The sequence below is a fragment of the Aquarana catesbeiana genome, linkage group LG01 (assembly GCF_042186555.1).
Source record: "Aquarana catesbeiana isolate 2022-GZ linkage group LG01, ASM4218655v1, whole genome shotgun sequence".
Taxonomy (NCBI): domain Eukaryota; kingdom Metazoa; phylum Chordata; class Amphibia; order Anura; family Ranidae; genus Aquarana; species Aquarana catesbeiana.
In genome coordinates this window covers 964,240,707-964,261,367 of record NC_133324.1, presented here as the reverse complement: position 1 = coordinate 964,261,367, position 20,661 = coordinate 964,240,707, and the positions used below count along the sequence as shown (strand labels likewise).

General features: G+C 44.7%; 1 protein-coding gene across 5 annotated transcripts in view; it reads left to right on the top strand.

Moving 5' to 3' along the window:
* Nucleotides 1-20,661, top strand: part of LOC141122069 (uncharacterized) — a 251,763-nt gene that overhangs the window by 68,876 nt on the left and 162,226 nt on the right. For all 5 annotated transcript variants that reach the window (XM_073611891.1, XM_073611885.1, XM_073611866.1 and 2 more), the window contains exons 3-4: nucleotides 17,801-17,977; nucleotides 20,207-20,380. In XM_073611891.1, the coding sequence (XP_073467992.1) occupies nucleotides 17,801-17,977; nucleotides 20,207-20,380 (351 nt within the window). The remainder of the gene's footprint in view (nucleotides 1-17,800; nucleotides 17,978-20,206; nucleotides 20,381-20,661) is intronic.

Below are 20,661 nucleotides of genomic sequence, written 5' to 3'. Positions count from 1 at the left end.
GGTCTGTAGGGTGGATGGCAAGAGTACGCCAAGCGGTGTAGGTGGAGACGATTTGTCCTCATAACCATTCATAACACTGTTGAAATCCCTGCCCTGTAAGTGGAGTGGTTCTGAGGAGCGGAGTACCCACGAGGAAAGGTAGTGGAAAAACGCAGTGCATGGGGAGTTGACCGTGTAGACGTTAGTAATGGCTAGGTCCTTGGACGCAATGGTCAAGTAAATAGTTAATTTGCGACCTTCTTGGTCTCTGTCAACCAAGTGAAGAGTGTATGGCAGTCTTTTATATAGGAGGATGATCACACCTGCTCTACACCTGCTCTGCACCCTGATGCTGAAGAAACGAAGACCTTACCCACCCATAGTTTCTTGAGGCTTTGAAAATTTTGCTCAGGTAAATTGGTCATCTGAAGGAGAACCACATTCGCTTGCAGTATGCGTTTTAAGTGATGGAGGATTTTCATCTGCTTGTTCGGCGACTGAAACCCTTGACATTCCACAATACTATCCTCAAGGTTAAAACTGGTCTAGTAAAAGCTCTTCAGAGGGTACTGCCATGAACAAGAGGGAGGAGAAGGGGAAGCATGCAAACCAACCCTCAGGTCACAGTTCTCCCTTGTCTGGTAGGGAGATACGAGAAATAGGATGTGGATGGGTCACCATACCTTCACAAGTATGGGGACCCCTGAAACTGTATATTATACCGTGTTAAGGAAAAGAAAACAAGGGTCAAAGTAAACGTAACCAAGGGGAAAACAGTAAAAGAACGACCGTATGTAACTATTGACTTCACTTTTTTCCGTGTGAGAGAAAGAAACAAGAAATCATTCACAGGAGAGTCTAGCTTCCATGCCCTCGTCAGATGGGTTTTGGTGGTACGCCGATATAGACCTTGTGCTTGGGTTGGGAGAAGAAAAAAGAAAGAAATAACAATAAAGGATAACCCTCACACCGAGGATCTTTCCCCATCTGTATCTCGGCAGGCAAGCTGACAATTCCTGGCAATAAAGATCAAACATGGCACGGAATTTTAAACACAACTCTCCAGCTCATAGGCCTACAGAGAGGAGAAAATATCTAATAAGCAGTTAAACTACTACCATGTTAGTATCAGGCACAGGCATGCCCCAGGAAACAGAAAATGAGGCAGTTCAGTAGTCAGCATATACCTGACTGTTGAGGAAGAGAGCCATATCGACCATGCTTAAATGGATATTTCATAGGACTGCTTTGGTGCTAAGACAAGCTCGGAGCTGAAGAGGAAGGAACAGAGGGAGCAGTGATGGCTGGTGCTCAAAATTTTTGGGGGGGCGCAAACAAATTGAACATTTTGAAAAAAAAAACATCAATTGCAGCCACTGTGCCATCAAACGCAGCCACCGTGCCATCAAATGCAGCCACTGTATTTATCAAACACTGTCACTGTGCCATCAAATGCTGCCACTGTGCCCATCAATTGCAGCCACTGTGCCAACAATTGCAACCACTGTGCCATCAAACGCTGCCACTGTGCCAAACGCTGCCACTGTGCCATCAACTGCTGCCACTGTGCCATCAAACGCTGCCACTGTGCCCATCAGCCACTGTGCCAAATGCTGCCACTGTGCCCATCAAACGCTGCCACTGTGTCAGCAAATGCTGCCACTGTGCCCATCAAACACTGCTTCTGTGCCATCAAATGCTGCCACTGCACCCATCAAATGCTGCCACTGTGCCATCAAATACTGCTACTGTGCCCAAACGCTGCCAGTGTGCCCATCAAATGCTGCCAGTGTGCCCTTTAAACGCTGCTAGTGTGCCCATCATATGCTGCCACTGTGTCATTAAATGCTGCCAGTGTGCCCATCAAATGCTGTCAGTGTGCCAATTAAATTCTGCCAGTGTGCCCATCATATGCTGCCAGTGTGCCCATCAAATGCTGCCACTGTGCCCATTAAATGTTGCCAGTGGGCCCATCAAATGCTGCAAGTGTGCCCTTGAATACCGCCAGTGTGACCCCCGCCCACTCGCCGTCTGGCTGGCTGGCCGGCACTTAACCTGTCTTGGCAGGGCAGCGGATGACGGTGACCAGCGAGGGTCCTTCATGCTTCTCCTTCCGTCCTCAACTCCCGTCCTCTTCTCCTGATAGGTGTCCAATAGCGGCGCCTGTCATTTCAGCCAATCAGGTGACAGGTAACAGACCTGAGCACCTAATTGGTGGAGAGGTGGTTCAGTGTTAGGAAAGTGAATATTAATTTGCTTTTCTAACACAGCTGGGTGAACTGCTAGTGCCAAGCATGGCGCTCGCTGTTTACTTTTTTGACACCTATTAGAGCCCTTGGCTCTAATCAGGTGCTTAAAAACACCCCCCGCCACTGTAACTCAGGTGCCCGGCACCCGAAAAGGGGCCGGGTGCCTGAATAGGGGGAGTCAGCAGCGGCCATGAATAGATTCATGCAATGCATGAATCTAACTATTGATGATAGAGGGGGTGGCAGGAGAAAGGGGGTGGCGTCAGTGCGCTCTTATAGATGCACCGCCACTGAGAGAGGGAGTGTCATCCATTATATTAGAGGAGGCCATATCTCCTACCAGCAGAGATTCAACATATTGCTGGGCATTTGGTCGCCTTGAGGAGACCGCGCAGAACGGCAGGGTATGCCAGGGAGATTTTTAGATTGTGCTGGTGCAGCTGTGAGCAAATGGGAGCAAAAGATTTCTGCTGTTTGGAGACCCCCATCGAATAATCAGTGAAGAGTAATAGTTTGTGGCTGTCCACAGAGAGGCCCTGTGCCTTGCGGTAATGTTGTAGTATGGTGTGCTTTTCTGCATATTTTAAGTAGCGTACAATTACTGGCCATGACTTGGGTTGTGGAGGGCCTATGCGGTGTGCTTGTTCCACCACACAGGGGTAGCGGAGACCCAGAGCTTCAGGTATGCGGTGGCTGCAAAGCTCCATTAGAGATGTTGTCTTGTAAGACTCATGGAGACCTATAATGCATAGGTTATTCCAGCGGGACCGGTTCTCGAGGTCCTCAAACATGTCTATAAGGCATTGGGGTACTCCTGTGTGGGTAGGTATAGAGGCCGTTACCTGTTGTAGTCTTTTCTCCACTGAGGACATCCATTGCTCTGCCTTCTGCAGCTTATGGGTCTGGCTGTGAAGATCCTCCTGTAGCTACTCCATGACATGCTGGACAGCCTTATCCACTGCCTCTATGATCATGGGTGTGAGGAGTAGAGCTACCACCAAGCCTATTTTGGCATGTGCCAACTCTGTGTCCTCTGGGGAATGCAATACCCGAGAGGAGTGAGGCGGAGCAGTAATATCCTCTGCTGGGGGCCTGGGGCAATGAGGCGAGGGGCGAGGAGCAGTGCGCTCCAGGAGTAGATCCATCTGACCCTCAGGATCGCGGCACTATAAACTGCCCGTAGAAGCCAATGCTGTGGCGTGGCTTGTATAAGCAAATGAGCTGAGGGGAGGGGCAGCCGTAGCCGTGACAAATCACTCCATCCTCCGCAATAGGGATGAGCTTCGTGTTCAAGTCCAACCCATGTTCGACTTGAACATCGTCTGTTCGGTCGTTCCCCGAATTACGAACGATATGGGCCGTTCATGCCAAATTCGAGTGGCGCGTCAAGACCCATAATTCACTGCGGCATCGCAGTGCATTGCTGGCTGATGGTTGGCCAAGCATGCACTATGACCCGCATGCTTGGCCAATCACATGGCTCAGGGAGTTTAGTACACGCCCCACACTATATAAGGCCGCCTGCACATCGGCCCTGTGTGGTGTGTTCCGGCATTGAGACAGAGATAGAGAGAGAGAGAGACAGTGTCATTTGATTTAGGTTAGATAAAGTAGGCAGGTCGAGTCAGTTAGCTGCAGTTACAGTGTATTGCATATATATATATTCATCCCAGGTGTTGTATATATATATATATAGATATCTATATATAGATATCTATATATAGATATATATATACACTGTATTCAGTTTAGCTAGATCCTTTTCTTCTCTTCCTAATATACTGACAGGTGTTTTTACAGTATTTCCAGTTAGTGTACTGTGTACCCTGCACAGTTGCACCTACAGTATAGCTACCTGCAGCCAGGTGCTTGTGTAGGCTCTTGACATATTTCCAGTTACTGTACTGTGTACCCCACAGAGTTGCACCTACAGTATAGCTACCTGAAGCCAGGTGCTTGTGTAGGCTTTTGACGTATTTCCAGTTAGTGTACTCTGTACCCCGCACAGTTATACCTACAGTATAGCTACCTGCAGCCAGGTGCTTGTGTAGGCTTTTGAAGTATTTCCAGTTACTGTACGGTGTACCCCGCACAGTTACACCTACAGTATAGCTACCTGCAGCCAGGTGCTTGTGTAGGCTTTTGAAGTATTTCCAGTTACTGTACGGTGTACCCTGCACAGTCTCACCTACAGTATAGCTACCTGAAGCCAGGTGCTTGTGTAGGCTCTTGAAGTATTTCCAGTTACTGCACTGTGTACCCTGCACAGTCTCACCTACAGTATAGCTACCTGCAGCCAGGTGCTTGTGTAGGCTCTTTTAAGTATTTCCAGTTACTGTACTGTGTACCCTGCACAGTTGCACCTACAGTATAGCTACCTACAGCCAGGTGCTTGTGTAGGCTCTTGACGTATTTCCAGTTAGTATACTGTGTACCCTGCACAGTTGCACCTACAGTATAGCTACCTGAAGACAAGTGCAGGTGTTCTCATACTAATAATACTACAGGCAGGCAATTGATTCTGATAGCTACAGTATAATCGGTGTATATATACATACATCCCAGTTTTGTGCAGCTACATCTCACTGCTGGCCAATAGTATGTCTGGAAGGCCAACAAGGAGAGGCAGAAAGTCACAAGCCAAGAAGAGAGGGCAAGCAGGCTCTGTGTCTAGAGGCAACAGTGCTGGTCGTGGACACAGTGCATCCTCATCAGCACGTGGCCGTGGGACACGCTTGGCCTTTTTTTCAGCAGCTGGCCGCGTTGAGCCGCAACATGCGGAAGACTTGGATCAAGTGGATGAACAAGCCGTCCTCATCCTCCTCATCCTCTCTCACCCAGGCTCAGGGTACTTTGTCCGGCAAAGCAGCTGCCAATGCGGCCTCTTCCCTCGGCTCAATGGCATCAGTGACTCCTTCCCTAGCCCCACCATGTCCTCCTGAGGAGTCCCTCGGACTGTTTGACCACAGTGTTGGGTACATGCTCCAGGAGGATGCCCAGCGTTTTGAAGGCGCCAATGATGGTACTCAGCTAGAGGAAGGCAGTAACGTGAGCCCAGACAGAGGATTTGCCCAAGAAGGACAGCAATCTGGCAGTCATGTTCCCCCTGCTGCAGCATACTGTCAGGTTTGCTCCAGTGATGAGGAGGGAGGGGATGATGAGGTTACTGATGCCACATGGGTGCCTGATAGGAGAAATGAGGAGGAGGAGGAACATATCCAACGAGGCAGGATGCCCTCCAGGGGCCAGCCTAAGGGCAGCACACTGACTGCATTACACCGCAGAGCTCCGCATGTGCAGGGCGCTGCTGTCTCTGCACTTTATTCCAAAAGTTCTTTGGTGTGGGCCTTTTTTAGACGAGTGCATCAGATCGCACCACTACTATTTGCAACATATGTCTCAAGCGTATTTAGCGTGGCCAAAACACCTCCCGCTTGGGCACCACATGCTTGACCAGACATATGTTGACCTGCCATGCAGTTCAATGTCAAGCGTACCTAAAAGACCCAGACCAAAGAACAAAGAGGACCTCTCCTTGCTCCTCATCAGCTGGGATCTCCAACCCCACTATATCTTCAGTCCTCTCTGAGACCTACACTGAGAGGAATGAAGGTGTAGAATTAGGTGTCTCACAGCCAAGTACTTGCGGGCAATCTGCTATCGGTACACCGACGTCAGATTGTACCAGGCTAATTTCCCTGCCCCAGCTGCTGCACCGCAGAAAGAAGTTCGCTCCCAGCCATCCACATGCCCAGCGGTTGAATACTAGCTTGGCAAAATTGCTAGCACTTCAACTGCTACCTTTTCAGTTGGTAGACTCTGCCCCCTTCCGTGAATTTGTGGAATGTGTGGTTCCTGTGGCAGGTTCCCAAACGACACTTTTTCTCACGGAAGGCGATTCCGGCAATGTCTTGGCCTCGCTGGACAGGGCGGTCAGCGGTAAGGTGCATATCACCGCTGACTCATGGTCCAGCAGGCATGGACAGGGATGTTACCTAAGTTTCACCGCGCATTGGGTGACTCTGCTGGCAGCTGGGAAGGATGCAGAACAAGGTGCAGTAGTGTGGGAGGTTGTTCCGTCACCACGCCTCCAAAATGCCACTACTGGTGATTCTGACACACCTCTCTCCTCCACCCCCTCCTCTTCTTCTGCCTCCATGGCCTCTTCCTGTGCTTTGTCCTCGGAAGCAGCGGTGCTCCATAGGTGTTCAACAGGCTACGCAAGTACGCAGGCCAAAAGATGCCATGCAGTGCTTGAGCTGGTGTGCTTGGGGGACAGGAGCCACACTGGGGCAGAGATTCTGTCAGCTCTGCAGGGGCAGGTTCAGAGGTGGTTGACGCCACGCCAACTTAAGCCAGGAATGGTGGTTTGCGACAATGGCACCAACCTCCTCTCCGCCCTCCAACAGGGACAACTGACCCATGTGCCCTGTTTGGCTCACGTCCTTAACTTGGTGGTGCAGCAGTTCTTGGGCAGGTACCCGGGCTTACAGGATGTCCTGAGGCAGGCCAGGAAAGTCTGTGTGCATTTCTGCCGGTCATGTAATGCCAGTGCTCGGCTGGCAGACCTCCAAAAGGAATTTAACCTGCCCAAGAACCGCCTAATCTGTGACATGCCCACTAGAAGGAACTCAACGTTGGCCATGCTGCAGCGGCTGCACACGCAGCAGAGGGCCATCAATGAGTACCTGTGCGACTATGGCACCAGGACAGGGTCAGGCGAGCTTGTTTTTTTTTCCCCACGCCAGTGGGCCATGATCAGGGATGCATGCACTGTCCTGTCACCATTTGAGGAGGTCACAAGGATGGTGAGCAGTAACAGTGCATGCATCACTGACACTGTCCCCCTTGTCCACCATGTTGGAGCACACGCAGTGTGGAATAATGGACAGGGCACTTGAGGCAGAACAGAGGCAGGAAGAGGAGGACTTACTTAGCTCTCAAGGCCCCCTTTATCCAGACAGTGTTCCTGCGTGCCTGCCGATCACACAGGAAGAGGAGGAGGAGGAGGAGGAGGATTGTGTCAGCATGGAGGTGGAGCTTGACACTCAGCATCAGCAGCAGTCTTTAAGGGATCATTTACAGTCCCAAGGCACCCATGGAATTGTACGTGGCTGCGAGGAGGTGGCTGCAGATCATGTCGTCCTTAGTGACCCAGAGGACTCCGGACCGAATGCCTCAGCAAACCTATGCTGCATGGCCTCCCTGATCCTGCAAAGCCTGCGGAAGGATCCTCGTATTCGTGGTATCAAGGAGAGGGATCAATACTGGCTGGCAACCCTCCTTGATCCATGTTACAAGGGTAAGGTTGCGGACCTTATCTTGCCGTCGCAGAGGGAGCAGAGGATGAAACATCTTCGGGAGGACTTGCAAAGGTCTGTGCAACGTGTTCCCAGAGACTGGGAGGTTACAAACTCCTGTTCCTGGATAACATGTTGCTGAGGCTTCGGTCAGTCAAAGAAGGAGCGGTGGAGAAGGTGGCCGTCTGACCGATGCGTTCAGACAATTTTTTAGTCTGCTGCCCCAAGGTATGATCGGTTCCAGCAACCATCGCCAGCGTCTGTTTTACATGGTGCAGGAATACCTAGGGGCAAGATCTGACTTGGACACCTTTCCCACCGAAAATCCTCTGGGTTACTGGGTCTTGAGGATGGATCACTGACCAGAGCTTGCACAGTATGCAATTGAGCTACTGGCCTGTCCTGCATCCAGTGTTCTTTCGGAACGCACATTCAGTGCTGCTGGAGGCTTTGTAACCGATCACAGGGTGCGTCTGTCCACCGACTAGGTCAATCGACTGACCTTCATAAAAATGAATCAGTCTTGGATCACCACCAGCTACCAAGCACCTGATGCTGTTGTAACCGAATATTTTTTTTTGAAATGTCAGATCCCTTCAAGACTGCCTATGCTGATGCTGAGTGACTATCCTGTTATGCTGAGTGATTATCCTCTTCCTCCTCAATGATCATGCTGATAGCTTGTAAGAACATTTTTGGTTCTGGGCGCCGCCACCAGTGGCTAAGGCCCAATTTTTCAGCCCCTGTTTAACAGGGGCGTGTAATTACAATTTTTGATGCAATACTTTGCAGCAGGGCTTGTTCCTGCACTCCAACTAGAGTATCTGTGAGGGGTTGCAGTGTTGTGGCACCAGCACCAGTGCCTAAGGCCCAATTTTTCTGCTCCTGTTCAACAGGGGCGTGTAACTACAATTCTCGATCTAATATTTCACAGCAGGGCCCATTCCAGTGTCCATCAAGAGTAACTGTGAGGACTTATAGTGTTGTGGCACCAGCACCACCACCACCCAAGGCCCAATTTTTCTGCCCCTGTTCAACAAGGCCATGTAATTACAATTCTTGATCTAATATTTCACAGCAGGGCCCTGTGAGGGCTTACAGTGTTGTGGCAACACCAACACCTAAGGCCCCAATTTCTGCTGAGTATATAGGGCAGGCCCCTACTTTCAAACATCCAACTTACAAACGATTTCTACTTGCAAACAGAAGGAGACAACAGGAAGTGAGATTAAATCTATGCCAAGGAAGAGAAATTCTCTCCTGTAAGAGTTAATATGGGAAAAACGTTTCTCCTTTCCACTGATGCTTTATCACCAATCCTTGTTTCATTAAGTGACCGACCTAGCCGGGACAGAGGCTATTGGAGGGGACTGAATGCAAGCCTCTTGCCCTTTTATTTATTATTATTTATGGGCCCTGGATTTTCAAGGGAACAATACTCTTTGTGAGGTGAATTAGAAATCCAGTCTGAACTGTACTAATCGGACTCAGTCGTGTATATATGTATATATTGTATGTTGTTTGATTCTGTTGTGGACTCTTTGCTGTGGTCATTTGGGATGTGTGTCCCTGTAGAGGGAGGGGCACCCTGCTGATAAGACTGATTCATACTGTTGGGACACATACTGTGAGGAGATGCTGGTGTCATCAACTCCAACTACCTGTCTTGTTCTCTGCTATAATGTTTTTAATGTAAATGAGTTTAGTCTGGCTTACCACAGGTTCTAAGGGTATTCCACACATTGTTGTTTGTTCTAATTAACCCTGTGTTGATGTTTATGGTATTTGTGTATTGAATAGTCACCTAGTCTGGATAAATGATTTAGTAAACTAGCTCATGTTAATTAGGTTACAGTTGTATTGTTAGAGGAGGTTCCAACGGCATATAAAGTCTTGTAACTTTGATTCTAAATAAAAATAGTCCATGTTAGCAGTAACAAAAGTGTCGCCTTGTTTTGTGCTTATGAGCGGTTGGAATATCTGATATCTGAGTCCAGACTGGGAGGAAGTGGTATACTGACAGAAGCACTCAAGCGGAGTGTGGGACGTTCCGTGACACACTAAAACCCCCAAATTTTCAAAAAACATTTGTCATTGGGACAGAAAGTGAGCTGAAAGCTTCTGAAAAGGAGCACAGACAGCAAAACAAATGTCACAGGGGTGATAACACTTCCCTAGGTTTTCCAAAAAGCTTAAAAACAGATTTTTTGGCTGGAGCTAAACACGTTAAAAATGTACCAGTTCAAAATTACAAACAGATTCTACTTAACAACAAACCTACAGTCCCTGTCTTGTTTGCACCGCCTGTATACTGCTGTTCAGAGTATATAGGGCCTGGAGGCCCCACACCTTTCCTTTTTTTAATTTGGGTGCGGGGTTCCCCTTAATATCCATACAAGACCCAAAGGGCCTGGTAATGGACTGGGGGGTACCCATGCCATTTGTCTCACTGATTTTCATCCATATTGCCAGGACCCGACATTACATTAAAGCCGCAAGCAGTTTTAAATGACTTTTATTTTATTTAAAATGTCATTTTGTGCTGGGACTGTTCTAAGCACGGGAAACACGCACCACTTTACAGGCATACTATAGACACCCCTCAGGTACGACATTTAAAGGAATATTTCACTTTTTTTTTCACTTTAAGCATCATTAAAATCACTGCTCCCGAAAAAATGGCCGTTTTTAAAACTTTTTTTTGCATTGATACATGTCCCCTGGGGTAGGACCCGGGTCCCCAAACCCTTTTTAGGACAATACCATGCAAATTAGCCTTTAAAATGAGCACTTTTGATTTCGAACGTTCGAGTCCCATAGACTTCAATGGGGTTCTAACGTTCGTGCAAATTTTCAGTCTGTTCGCAGGTTCTGGTGCGAACCGAACCGGGGGGTGTTCGCTCATCCCTGCTCTGGAAGTAGGTAGCCATCTTTTAGCTATAGCATGGTCGGGAAGTGGATAAAATACACATTCCCTGCAGACAAATCTATAGACTTAGCAGTGATTTCACCACAAAACTTCCAAATGTATTATTCCTCAATTTCGCTCATTGTGCTGCTTAGACAAAGATTACATTTTGTCACTTTTATATCTTAATTTTTCTTTTTACTTTCTGTTTTATTTCTGTATTAAAATTATAAAATGAGACTAATGAGGGGCGTTTCTGGCACACGAACAGGTCCAGGGTAGACGAGAGTTTTTAAGACATTTAAAGTGGTTGGAAACCCTTACAGTCCACTTTATGCTACAGGTAAGCCTATAATAAGGCTTACCTGTAGCTACCCAGGATATCTCCTAAACCTGCACAGTTTAGGAGATATCTCCTGTCCCCTGCGTGTGCCAATGTCATCTGCACATGCGCACTTGAGCAAACTGAAGCAATGGCACGTATGCATGCGGGGGAGTGATGTCATCGCAGCTCTGGCCAATCACAGCACCGGAGCCGCGATACGCAGAAGTAAAGAGAGATGTCGCCGACCAGAGGGGGGTCCGAGGACCGATGCGGGGGCTTCGATGTAAGGTAAGTAATTCATCCATCTCTTTATGGACCTTGCTTTGAGCACTGGTGCACAGTCATGTTGGAACAGGAAGGGGTCATCCAATATCAAGTCATTCATCCCTACTGATCACCTTACAGATACATACATTGCCAGGTCATTCATCCCTACTGATCACCCTACAGATACATACATTGTCAGGTCATTCATCCCTACTGATCACCCTACAGATACATACATTGTCAGGTCATTCATCCCTACTGATCACCCTACAGATACATACATTGTCAGGTCATTCATCCCTACTGATCACACTACAGATACATACATTGTCAGATCATTCATCCCTACTGATCACAATACAGATATATACATTGTCAGGCCATTCATCTCTACTGATCATCCTACAGATACATACATTGTCAGATCATTCATCCCTACTGATCACCCTACAGATACATACATTGTCAGGTCATTCATCCCTACTGATCACAATACAGATATATACATTGTCAGGCCATTCATCCCTACTGATCATCTGCAGATACCCACATTGTCAGGTCATTAATCCCTACTGATCCTCCTACAGATACATACATTGTCAGGTCATTCATCCCTACTGATCATCCTACAGATACATACATTGTCAGGTCATTCATCCCTACTGATCACCTTACAGATACATACATTGTCAGGTCATTCATCCCTACTGATCACCCTACAGATACATACATTGTCAGGTCATTCATCCCTACTGATCACCCTACAGATACATACATTGTCAGGTCATTCATCCCTACTGATCATCTACAGATACATACATTGTCAGGTCATTCATCCCTACTGATCATCCTACAGATACATACATTGTCAGGTCATTCATCCCTACTGATCACCCCACAGATACATACATTGTCAGGTCATTCATCCCTACTGATCACCCCACAGATACATACAATGTCAGGTCATTCATCCCTACTGATCATCTACAGATACATACATTGTCAGGTCATTCATCCCTACTGATCACCCCACAGATACATACAATGTCAGGTCATTCATCCCTACTGATCATCTACAGATACATACATTGTCAGGTCATTCATCCCTACTGATCATCCTACAGATACATACATTGTCAGGTCATTCATCCCTACTGATCATCTACAGATACATACATTGTCAGGTCATTCATCCCTACTGATCATCCTACAGATACATACATTGTCAGGTCATTCATCCCTACTGATCATCCTACAGATACATACATTGTCAGATCATTCATCCCTACTGATCACCCTACAGATACATACATTGTCAGGTCATTCATCCCTACTGATCACCCTACAGATACATACATTGTCAGATCATTCATCCCTACTGATCACCCTACAGATACATACATTGTCAGGTCATTCATCCCTACTGATCACCCTACAGATACATACATTGTCAGATCATTTATCCCTACTGATCACCCTACAGATACATACATTGTCAGGTCATTCATCCCTACTGATCATCCTACAGATACATACATTGTCAGGTCATTCATCCCTACTGATCATCCTACAGATACATACATTGTCAGGTCATTCATCCCTACTGATCACCCTACAGATACATACATTGTCAGGTCATTCATCCCTACTGATCATCTACAGATACATACATTGTCAGATCATTCATCCCTACTGATCACCCTACAGATACATACATTGTCAGGTCATTCATCTCTACTGATCACCCTACAGATACATACATTGTCAGGTCATTCATCCCTACTGATCACCCTACAGATACATACATTGTCAGGTCATTCATCCCTACTGATCATCCTACAGATACATACATTGTCAGATCATTCATCCCTACTGATCACCCCACAGATACATACAATGTCAGGTCATTCATCCCTACTGATCATCTACAGATACATACATTGTCAGGTCATTCATCCCTACTGATCATCCTACAGATACATACATTGTCAGGTCATTCATCCCTACTGATCATCTACAGATACATACATTGTCAGATCATTCATCCCTACTGATCACCCTACAGATACATACATTGTCAGATCATTTATCCCTACTGATCACCCTACAGATACATACATTGTCAGGTCATTCATCCCTACTGATCATCTACAGATACATACATTGTCAGATCATTCATCCCTACTGATCACCCTACAGATACATACATTGTCAGATCATTTATCCCTACTGATCACCCTACAGATACATACATTGTCAGGTCATTCATCCCTACTGATCATCCTACAGATACATACATTGTCAGGTCATTCATCCCTACTGATCATCCTACAGATACATACATTGTCAGGTCATTCATCCCTACTGATCATCCTACAGATACATACATTGTCAGGTCATTCATCCCTACTGATCATCCTACAGATACATACAATGTCAGGTCATTCATCCCTACTGATCATCCTACAGATACATACATTGTCAGATCATTCATCCCTACTGATCACCCTACAGATACATACATTGTCAGGTCATTCATCCCTACTGATCACCCTACAGATACATACATTGTCAGATCATTTATCCCTACTGATCACCCTACAGATACATACATTGTCAGGTCATTCATCCCTACTGATCATCCTACAGATACATACATTGTCAGGTCATTCATCCCTACTGATCACCCTACAGATACATACATTGTCAGGCCATTCATCCCTACTGATCATCTGCAGATACCCACATTGTCAGGTCATTCATCCCTACTGATCACAATACAGATACATACATTGTCAGGTCATTCATCCCTACTGATCATCTGCAGATACCCACATTGTCAGGTCATTAATCCCTACTGATCCTCCTACAGATACATACATTGTCAGGTCATTTATCCCTACTGATCATCTGCAGATACCCACATTGTCAGGTCATTAATCCCTACTGATCCTCCTACAGATACATACATTGTCAGGTCATTCATCCCTACTGATCATCTGCAGATACCCACATTGTCAGGTCATTAATCCCTACTGATCCTCCTACAGATACATACATTGTCAGGCCATTCATCCCTACTGATCATCTGCAGATATCCACATTGTCAGGTCATTAATCCCTACTGATCCTCCTACAGATACATACATTGTCAGGTCATTCATCCCTACTGATCATCCTACAGATACATACATTGTCAGGTCATTCATCCCTACTGATCATCCTACAGATACATACATTGTCAGGTCATTCATCCCTACTGATCACCCTACAGATACATACATTGTCAGGTCATTCATCCCTACTGATCATCCTACAGATACATACATTGTCAGGTCATTCATCCCTACTGATCATCTACAGATACATACATTGTCAGGTCATTCATCCCTACTGATCCTCCTACAGATACATACAATGTCAGGTCATTCATCCCTACTGATCATCCTACAGATACATACATTGTCAGGTCATTCATCCCTACTGATCATCTACAGATACATACATTGTCAGGTCATTCATCCCTACTGATCATCCTACAGATACATACATTGTCAGGTCATTCATCCCTACTGATCATCTACAGATACATACATTGTCAGGTCATTCATCCCTACTGATCACCCTACAGATACATACATTGTCAGGTCATTCATCCCTACTGATCATCTACAGATACATACATTGTCAGGTCATTCATCCCTACTGATCACCCTATAGATACATACATTGTCAGGTCATTCATCCCTACTGATCATCTACAGATACATACATTGTCAGGTCATTCATCCCTACTGATCATCCTACAGATACATACATTGTCAGGTCATTCATCCCTACTGATCATCCTACAGATACATACAATGTCAGGTCATTCATCCCTACTGATCATCCTACAGATACATACATTGTCAGGTCATTCATCCCTACTGATCACCCCACAGATACATACAATGTCAGGTCATTCATCCCTACTGATCATCTACAGATACATACATTGTCAGGTCATTCATCCCTACTGATCATCCTACAGATACATACAATGTCAGGTCATTCATCCCTACTGATCATCCTACAGATACATACATTGTCAGATCATTCATCCCTACTGATCACCCTACAGATACATACATTGTCAGGTCATTCATCCCTACTGATCACCCTACAGATACATACATTGTCAGATCATTTATCCCTACTGATCACCCTACAGATACATACATTGTCAGGCCATTCATCCCTACTGATCATCTGCAGATACCCACATTGTCAGGTCATTCATCCCTACTGATCACAATACAGATACATACATTGTCAGGTCATTCATCCCTACTGATCATCTGCAGATACCCACATTGTCAGGTCATTAATCCCTACTGATCCTCCTACAGATACATACATTGTCAGGTCATTTATCCCTACTGATCATCTGCAGATACCCACATTGTCAGGTCATTAATCCCTACTGATCCTCCTACAGATACATACATTGTCAGGTCATTCATCCCTACTGATCATCTGCAGATACCCACATTGTCAGGTCATTAATCCCTACTGATCCTCCTACAGATACATACATTGTCAGGCCATTCATCCCTACTGATCATCTGCAGATATCCACATTGTCAGGTCATTAATCCCTACTGATCCTCCTACAGATACATACATTGTCAGGTCATTCATCCCTACTGATCATCCTACAGATACATACATTGTCAGGTCATTCATCCCTACTGATCATCCTACAGATACATACATTGTCAGGTCATTCATCCCTACTGATCACCCTACAGATACATACATTGTCAGGTCATTCATCCCTACTGATCCTCCTACAGATACATACAATGTCAGGTCATTCATCCCTACTGATCATCCTACAGATACATACATTGTCAGGTCATTCATCCCTACTGATCATCTACAGATACATACATTGTCAGGTCATTCATCCCTACTGATCATCCTACAGATACATACATTGTCAGGTCATTCATCCCTACTGATCATCTACAGATACATACATTGTCAGGTCATTCATCCCTACTGATCATCCTACAGATACATACATTGCCAGGTCATTCATCTCTACTGATCACCCTACAGATACATACATTGTCAGGTCATTCATCCCTACTGATCATCCTACAGATACATACATTGTCAGGTCATTCATCCCTACTGATCATCCTACAGATACATACATTGTCAGGTCATTCATCCCTACTGATCACCCTACAGATACATACATTGTCAGGTCATTCATCCCTACTGATCATCCTACAGATACATACATTGTCAGGTCATTCATCCCTACTGATCATCTACAGATACATACATTGTCAGGTCATTCATCCCTACTGATCACCCTACAGATACATACATTGTCAGGTCATTCATCCCTACTGATCATCTACAGATACATACATTGTCAGGTCATTCATCCCTACTGATCACCCTACAGATACATACATTGTCAGGTCATTCATCCCTACTGATCATCCTACAGATACATACATTGCCAGGTCATTCATCCCTACTGATCATCTACAGATACATACATTGTCAGGTCATTCATCCCTACTGATCATCCTACAGATACATACATTGTCAGGTCATTCATCCCTACTGATCATCCTACAGATACATACATTGTCAGGTCATTCATCCCTACTGATCATCTACAGATACATACATTGTCAGGTCATTCATCCCTACTGATCATCCTACAGATACATACATTGTCAGGTCATTCATCCCTACTGATCCTCTTACAGATACATACATTGTCAGGTCATTCATCCCTACTGATCATCCTACAGATACATACATTGTCAGGTCATTCATCCCTACTGATCATCCTACAGATACATACATTGTCAGGTCATTCATCCCTACTGATCACCCTACAGATACATGCATTGTCAGGTCATTCATCCCTACTGATCATCCTACAGATACATACATTGTCAGGTCATTCATCCCTACTGATCACCCTACAGATACATACATTGTCAGGTCATTCATCCCTACTGATCATCCTACAGATACATACATTGTCAGGTCATTCATCCCTACTGATCACCCTACAGATACATACATTGTCAGGTCATTCATCCCTACTGATCACCCTACAGATACATACATTGTCAGGTCATTCATCCCTACTGATCATCCTACAGATACATACATTGCCAGGTCATTCATCCCTACTGATCATCCTACAGATACATACATTGTCAGGTCATTCATCCCTACTGATCATCCTACAGATACATACATTGTCAGGTCATTCATCCCTACTGATCATCCTACAGATACATACATTGTCAGGTCATTCATCCCTACTGATCATCTACAGATACATACATTGTCAGGTCATTCATCCCTACTGATCATCTACAGATACATACATTGTCAGGTCATTCATCCCTACTGATCATCCTACAGATACATACATTGTCAGGTCATTCATCCCTACTGATCATCCTACAGATACATACATTGTCAGATCATTCATCCCTACTGATCATCCTACAGATACATACATTGTCAGGTCATTCATCCCTACTGATCACCCTACAGATACATACATTGTCAGATCATTCATCCCTACTGATCACCCTACAGATACATACATTGTCAGGTCATTCATCCCTACTGATCATCCTACAGATACATATGTTATGTGCTAAAGAACAAAATAAATTGTATTTATCACATTGGCACCCAAATCTCTCAGATGTAATTCATTCTTCTAATCACTTTACAGCTCTGTGTGAGAAGCCGGTGGACGGAAGGGTGATGATGGATCCAGAGAAGACATTTTATAATATTGGAGATACAGTGACAGTAACATGTCAGGTTGGATATCACCCTACCCATCCCTCTGCACAATGTGTGAATAAAAGGCTCTCCATGAGGTGGAATAATACACTACATTGTTTAGGTGAGTAGTAATCCTCAATATACAGACTGAAGGAACCCAGAGCAACCAATCAGCAGTCACCTCTCTTTGGTCTGACTCATCTAAACTGATGTAACATAAAACCTGATTGGTGCATTGCACTCTACACATCATTACTGTCTGTATGATCTTATTACATACATAACCCTGTATATTACATACACTTTGTATGACCACGTGTTGACCGGGCCATAGCCGAAAGACGGCTACAGCGTGGTGGTCGGCTTATTCTGGGAGGGCGTCCATGGACATCTTCCCAGAATTTTGCTCGTGCGCTCACCCGGGAACATCCGTGACCGCCGGGTCCAGAGGAGGGGTTTTGTGAGGCCTGTTTGACGGCTCTTACACATGGTTCATCCATTATATAACAAGCTTGTTTGACACACAGAGTGTATGCCCTAGTGTGTTCAAACGATCCGGTAAGCCTTCCCTTCACCCAGTGGTGGTCTTTTTCCACGAGTGTACATATTCACTTTTTACAAAGACTTCACTGCACTTGGCTGGAAACAGATTTTTACTTACCTTTATTCACGGACTTATTTTGAATGTGTCTCTTTCCATTTTCACTATATACACGTTGAGTTCAATTGTGCTTGTGTTATGATTTATATTTTTTATTTTTTATATTTGTTGTCATTTCATTGTCACTTTTGATATTGGTTTGAATTGCATCAGTGCACTTCTATTTCTAGCGCTACACTTTGTTATTTCTGTTTTGTTTACCATTTTTTCAATGTGGTGTGTTAGCTGCTAAAATATTGGGAGCAGCGCAGAAATTTCTTTGGTCCATTTTCCACTTCTAAGCATAAAGCTTCTGATTATACAACATTTATCCGGACTAATGCCAACTATGTTTCCTTATTATGGTAGGCTGGTCAGGATTCAACACCTGACTGCATCCTTTTATTCCCCCTACGGTGTTAGTTATTCTATTTCATCCAAGTTGTGTTGGGTTTTTGGCCTCTTTCATATTAAGCTCTGGATACTGACCTCATTTCTGGTGTTCCTGTATCTTACACACTCTGACTATCTTACTAGACACGTCCCCACATGTGATCTGCTGTACTCTCTGCATGCCCTGGTTTGATCCTTCCTTTGATTGACCCTTTTAGTGTCCCCTGCAAACTCTTGAGACTGCTATACTACTACTACAAAAGATTAGAAATGTTACTGATTGCCTTTTTTCTCTCCTTTAGAATATAATATATTATATATATTATGTTGTAATTCAATATAGTGATACATATCTGTGTGGATATGGTTTTGATTCTTATGATCCACATTGGAGAGGTTTAGCTATTGTTTGCATTTTATTTGCAATATTTTGAATGTCTTTTCTTGTATTATGTGTATAATAAAAATGTATATAATTTTTTCTATAATTGGTGCCTAGAAAGTCAGTTTTTCCATTTTTCTATTTAACTATGATCATCCCACAAATACATACATTGTCAGGTCATTCATCCCTACTGATCCTCCTACAGACACATACATTGTCAGGTCATTCATCCCTACTGATCCTCCTACAGATACATACATTGTCAGGTCATTCATCCCTACTGATCATCCCACAAATACATACATTGTCAGGTCATTCATCCCTACTGATCATCCCACAAATACATACATTGTCAGGTCATTCATCCCTACTGATCACCCTACAGATACATACATTGTCAGGTCATTCATCCCTACTGATCCTCCTACAGATAAATACATTGTCAGGTCATTCATCCCTACTGATCACAATACAGATACATACATTGTCAGGTCATTCATCCCTACTGATCACCCTACAGATACATACATTGTCAGGTCATTCATCCCTACTGATCACCCTACAGATACATACATTGTCAGGTCATTCATCCCTACTGATCACCCTACAGATACATACATTGTCAGGTCATTCATCCCTACTGATCACCCTACAGATACATACATTGTCAGGTCATTCATCCCTACTGATCATCCTACAGATACATACTTTGTCAGGTCATTCATCCCTACTGATCACCCTACAGATACATACATTGTCAGATCATTCATCCCTACTGATCACCCTACAGATACATACATTGTCAGATCATTCATCCCTACTGATCCTCCTACAGATACATATGTTATGTGCTAAAGAACAAAATAAATTGTATTTTTCACATTGGCACCCAAATCTCTCAGATGTAATTCATTCTTCTAATCACTTTACAGATCTGTGTAAGAAGCCAGAAGACATAATGATGATGGATCCAGAGAAGACATTTTATGATATTGGAGATACAGTGACAGTAACATGTCCGGTTGGATATTACCCTTCTTATCCCTCTGCACAATGTGTGAATTATGGACTCTCCATTAGGTGGAATAATACACTACATTGTATAGGTGAGTAATAAACCTCAATATACAGACTGCAGGAACCCGGAGCAACCAATTAGCAGTCACCTCTCTTTGGTCTGACTCATCTGAACTGATGTAAGATAAAACCTGATTGGTGCATTGCACTCTACACATCATTACTGTCTGTATGATCTTATTACATACATAACCCTGTATATTACATACACTTTGTATAACCACGTGTCTACCAGGCCATAGCCAAAAGACGGCTACAGCGTGGTGGTCGGCTTATTCTGGGAGGGCGTCCATGGACATCTTCCCAGAAT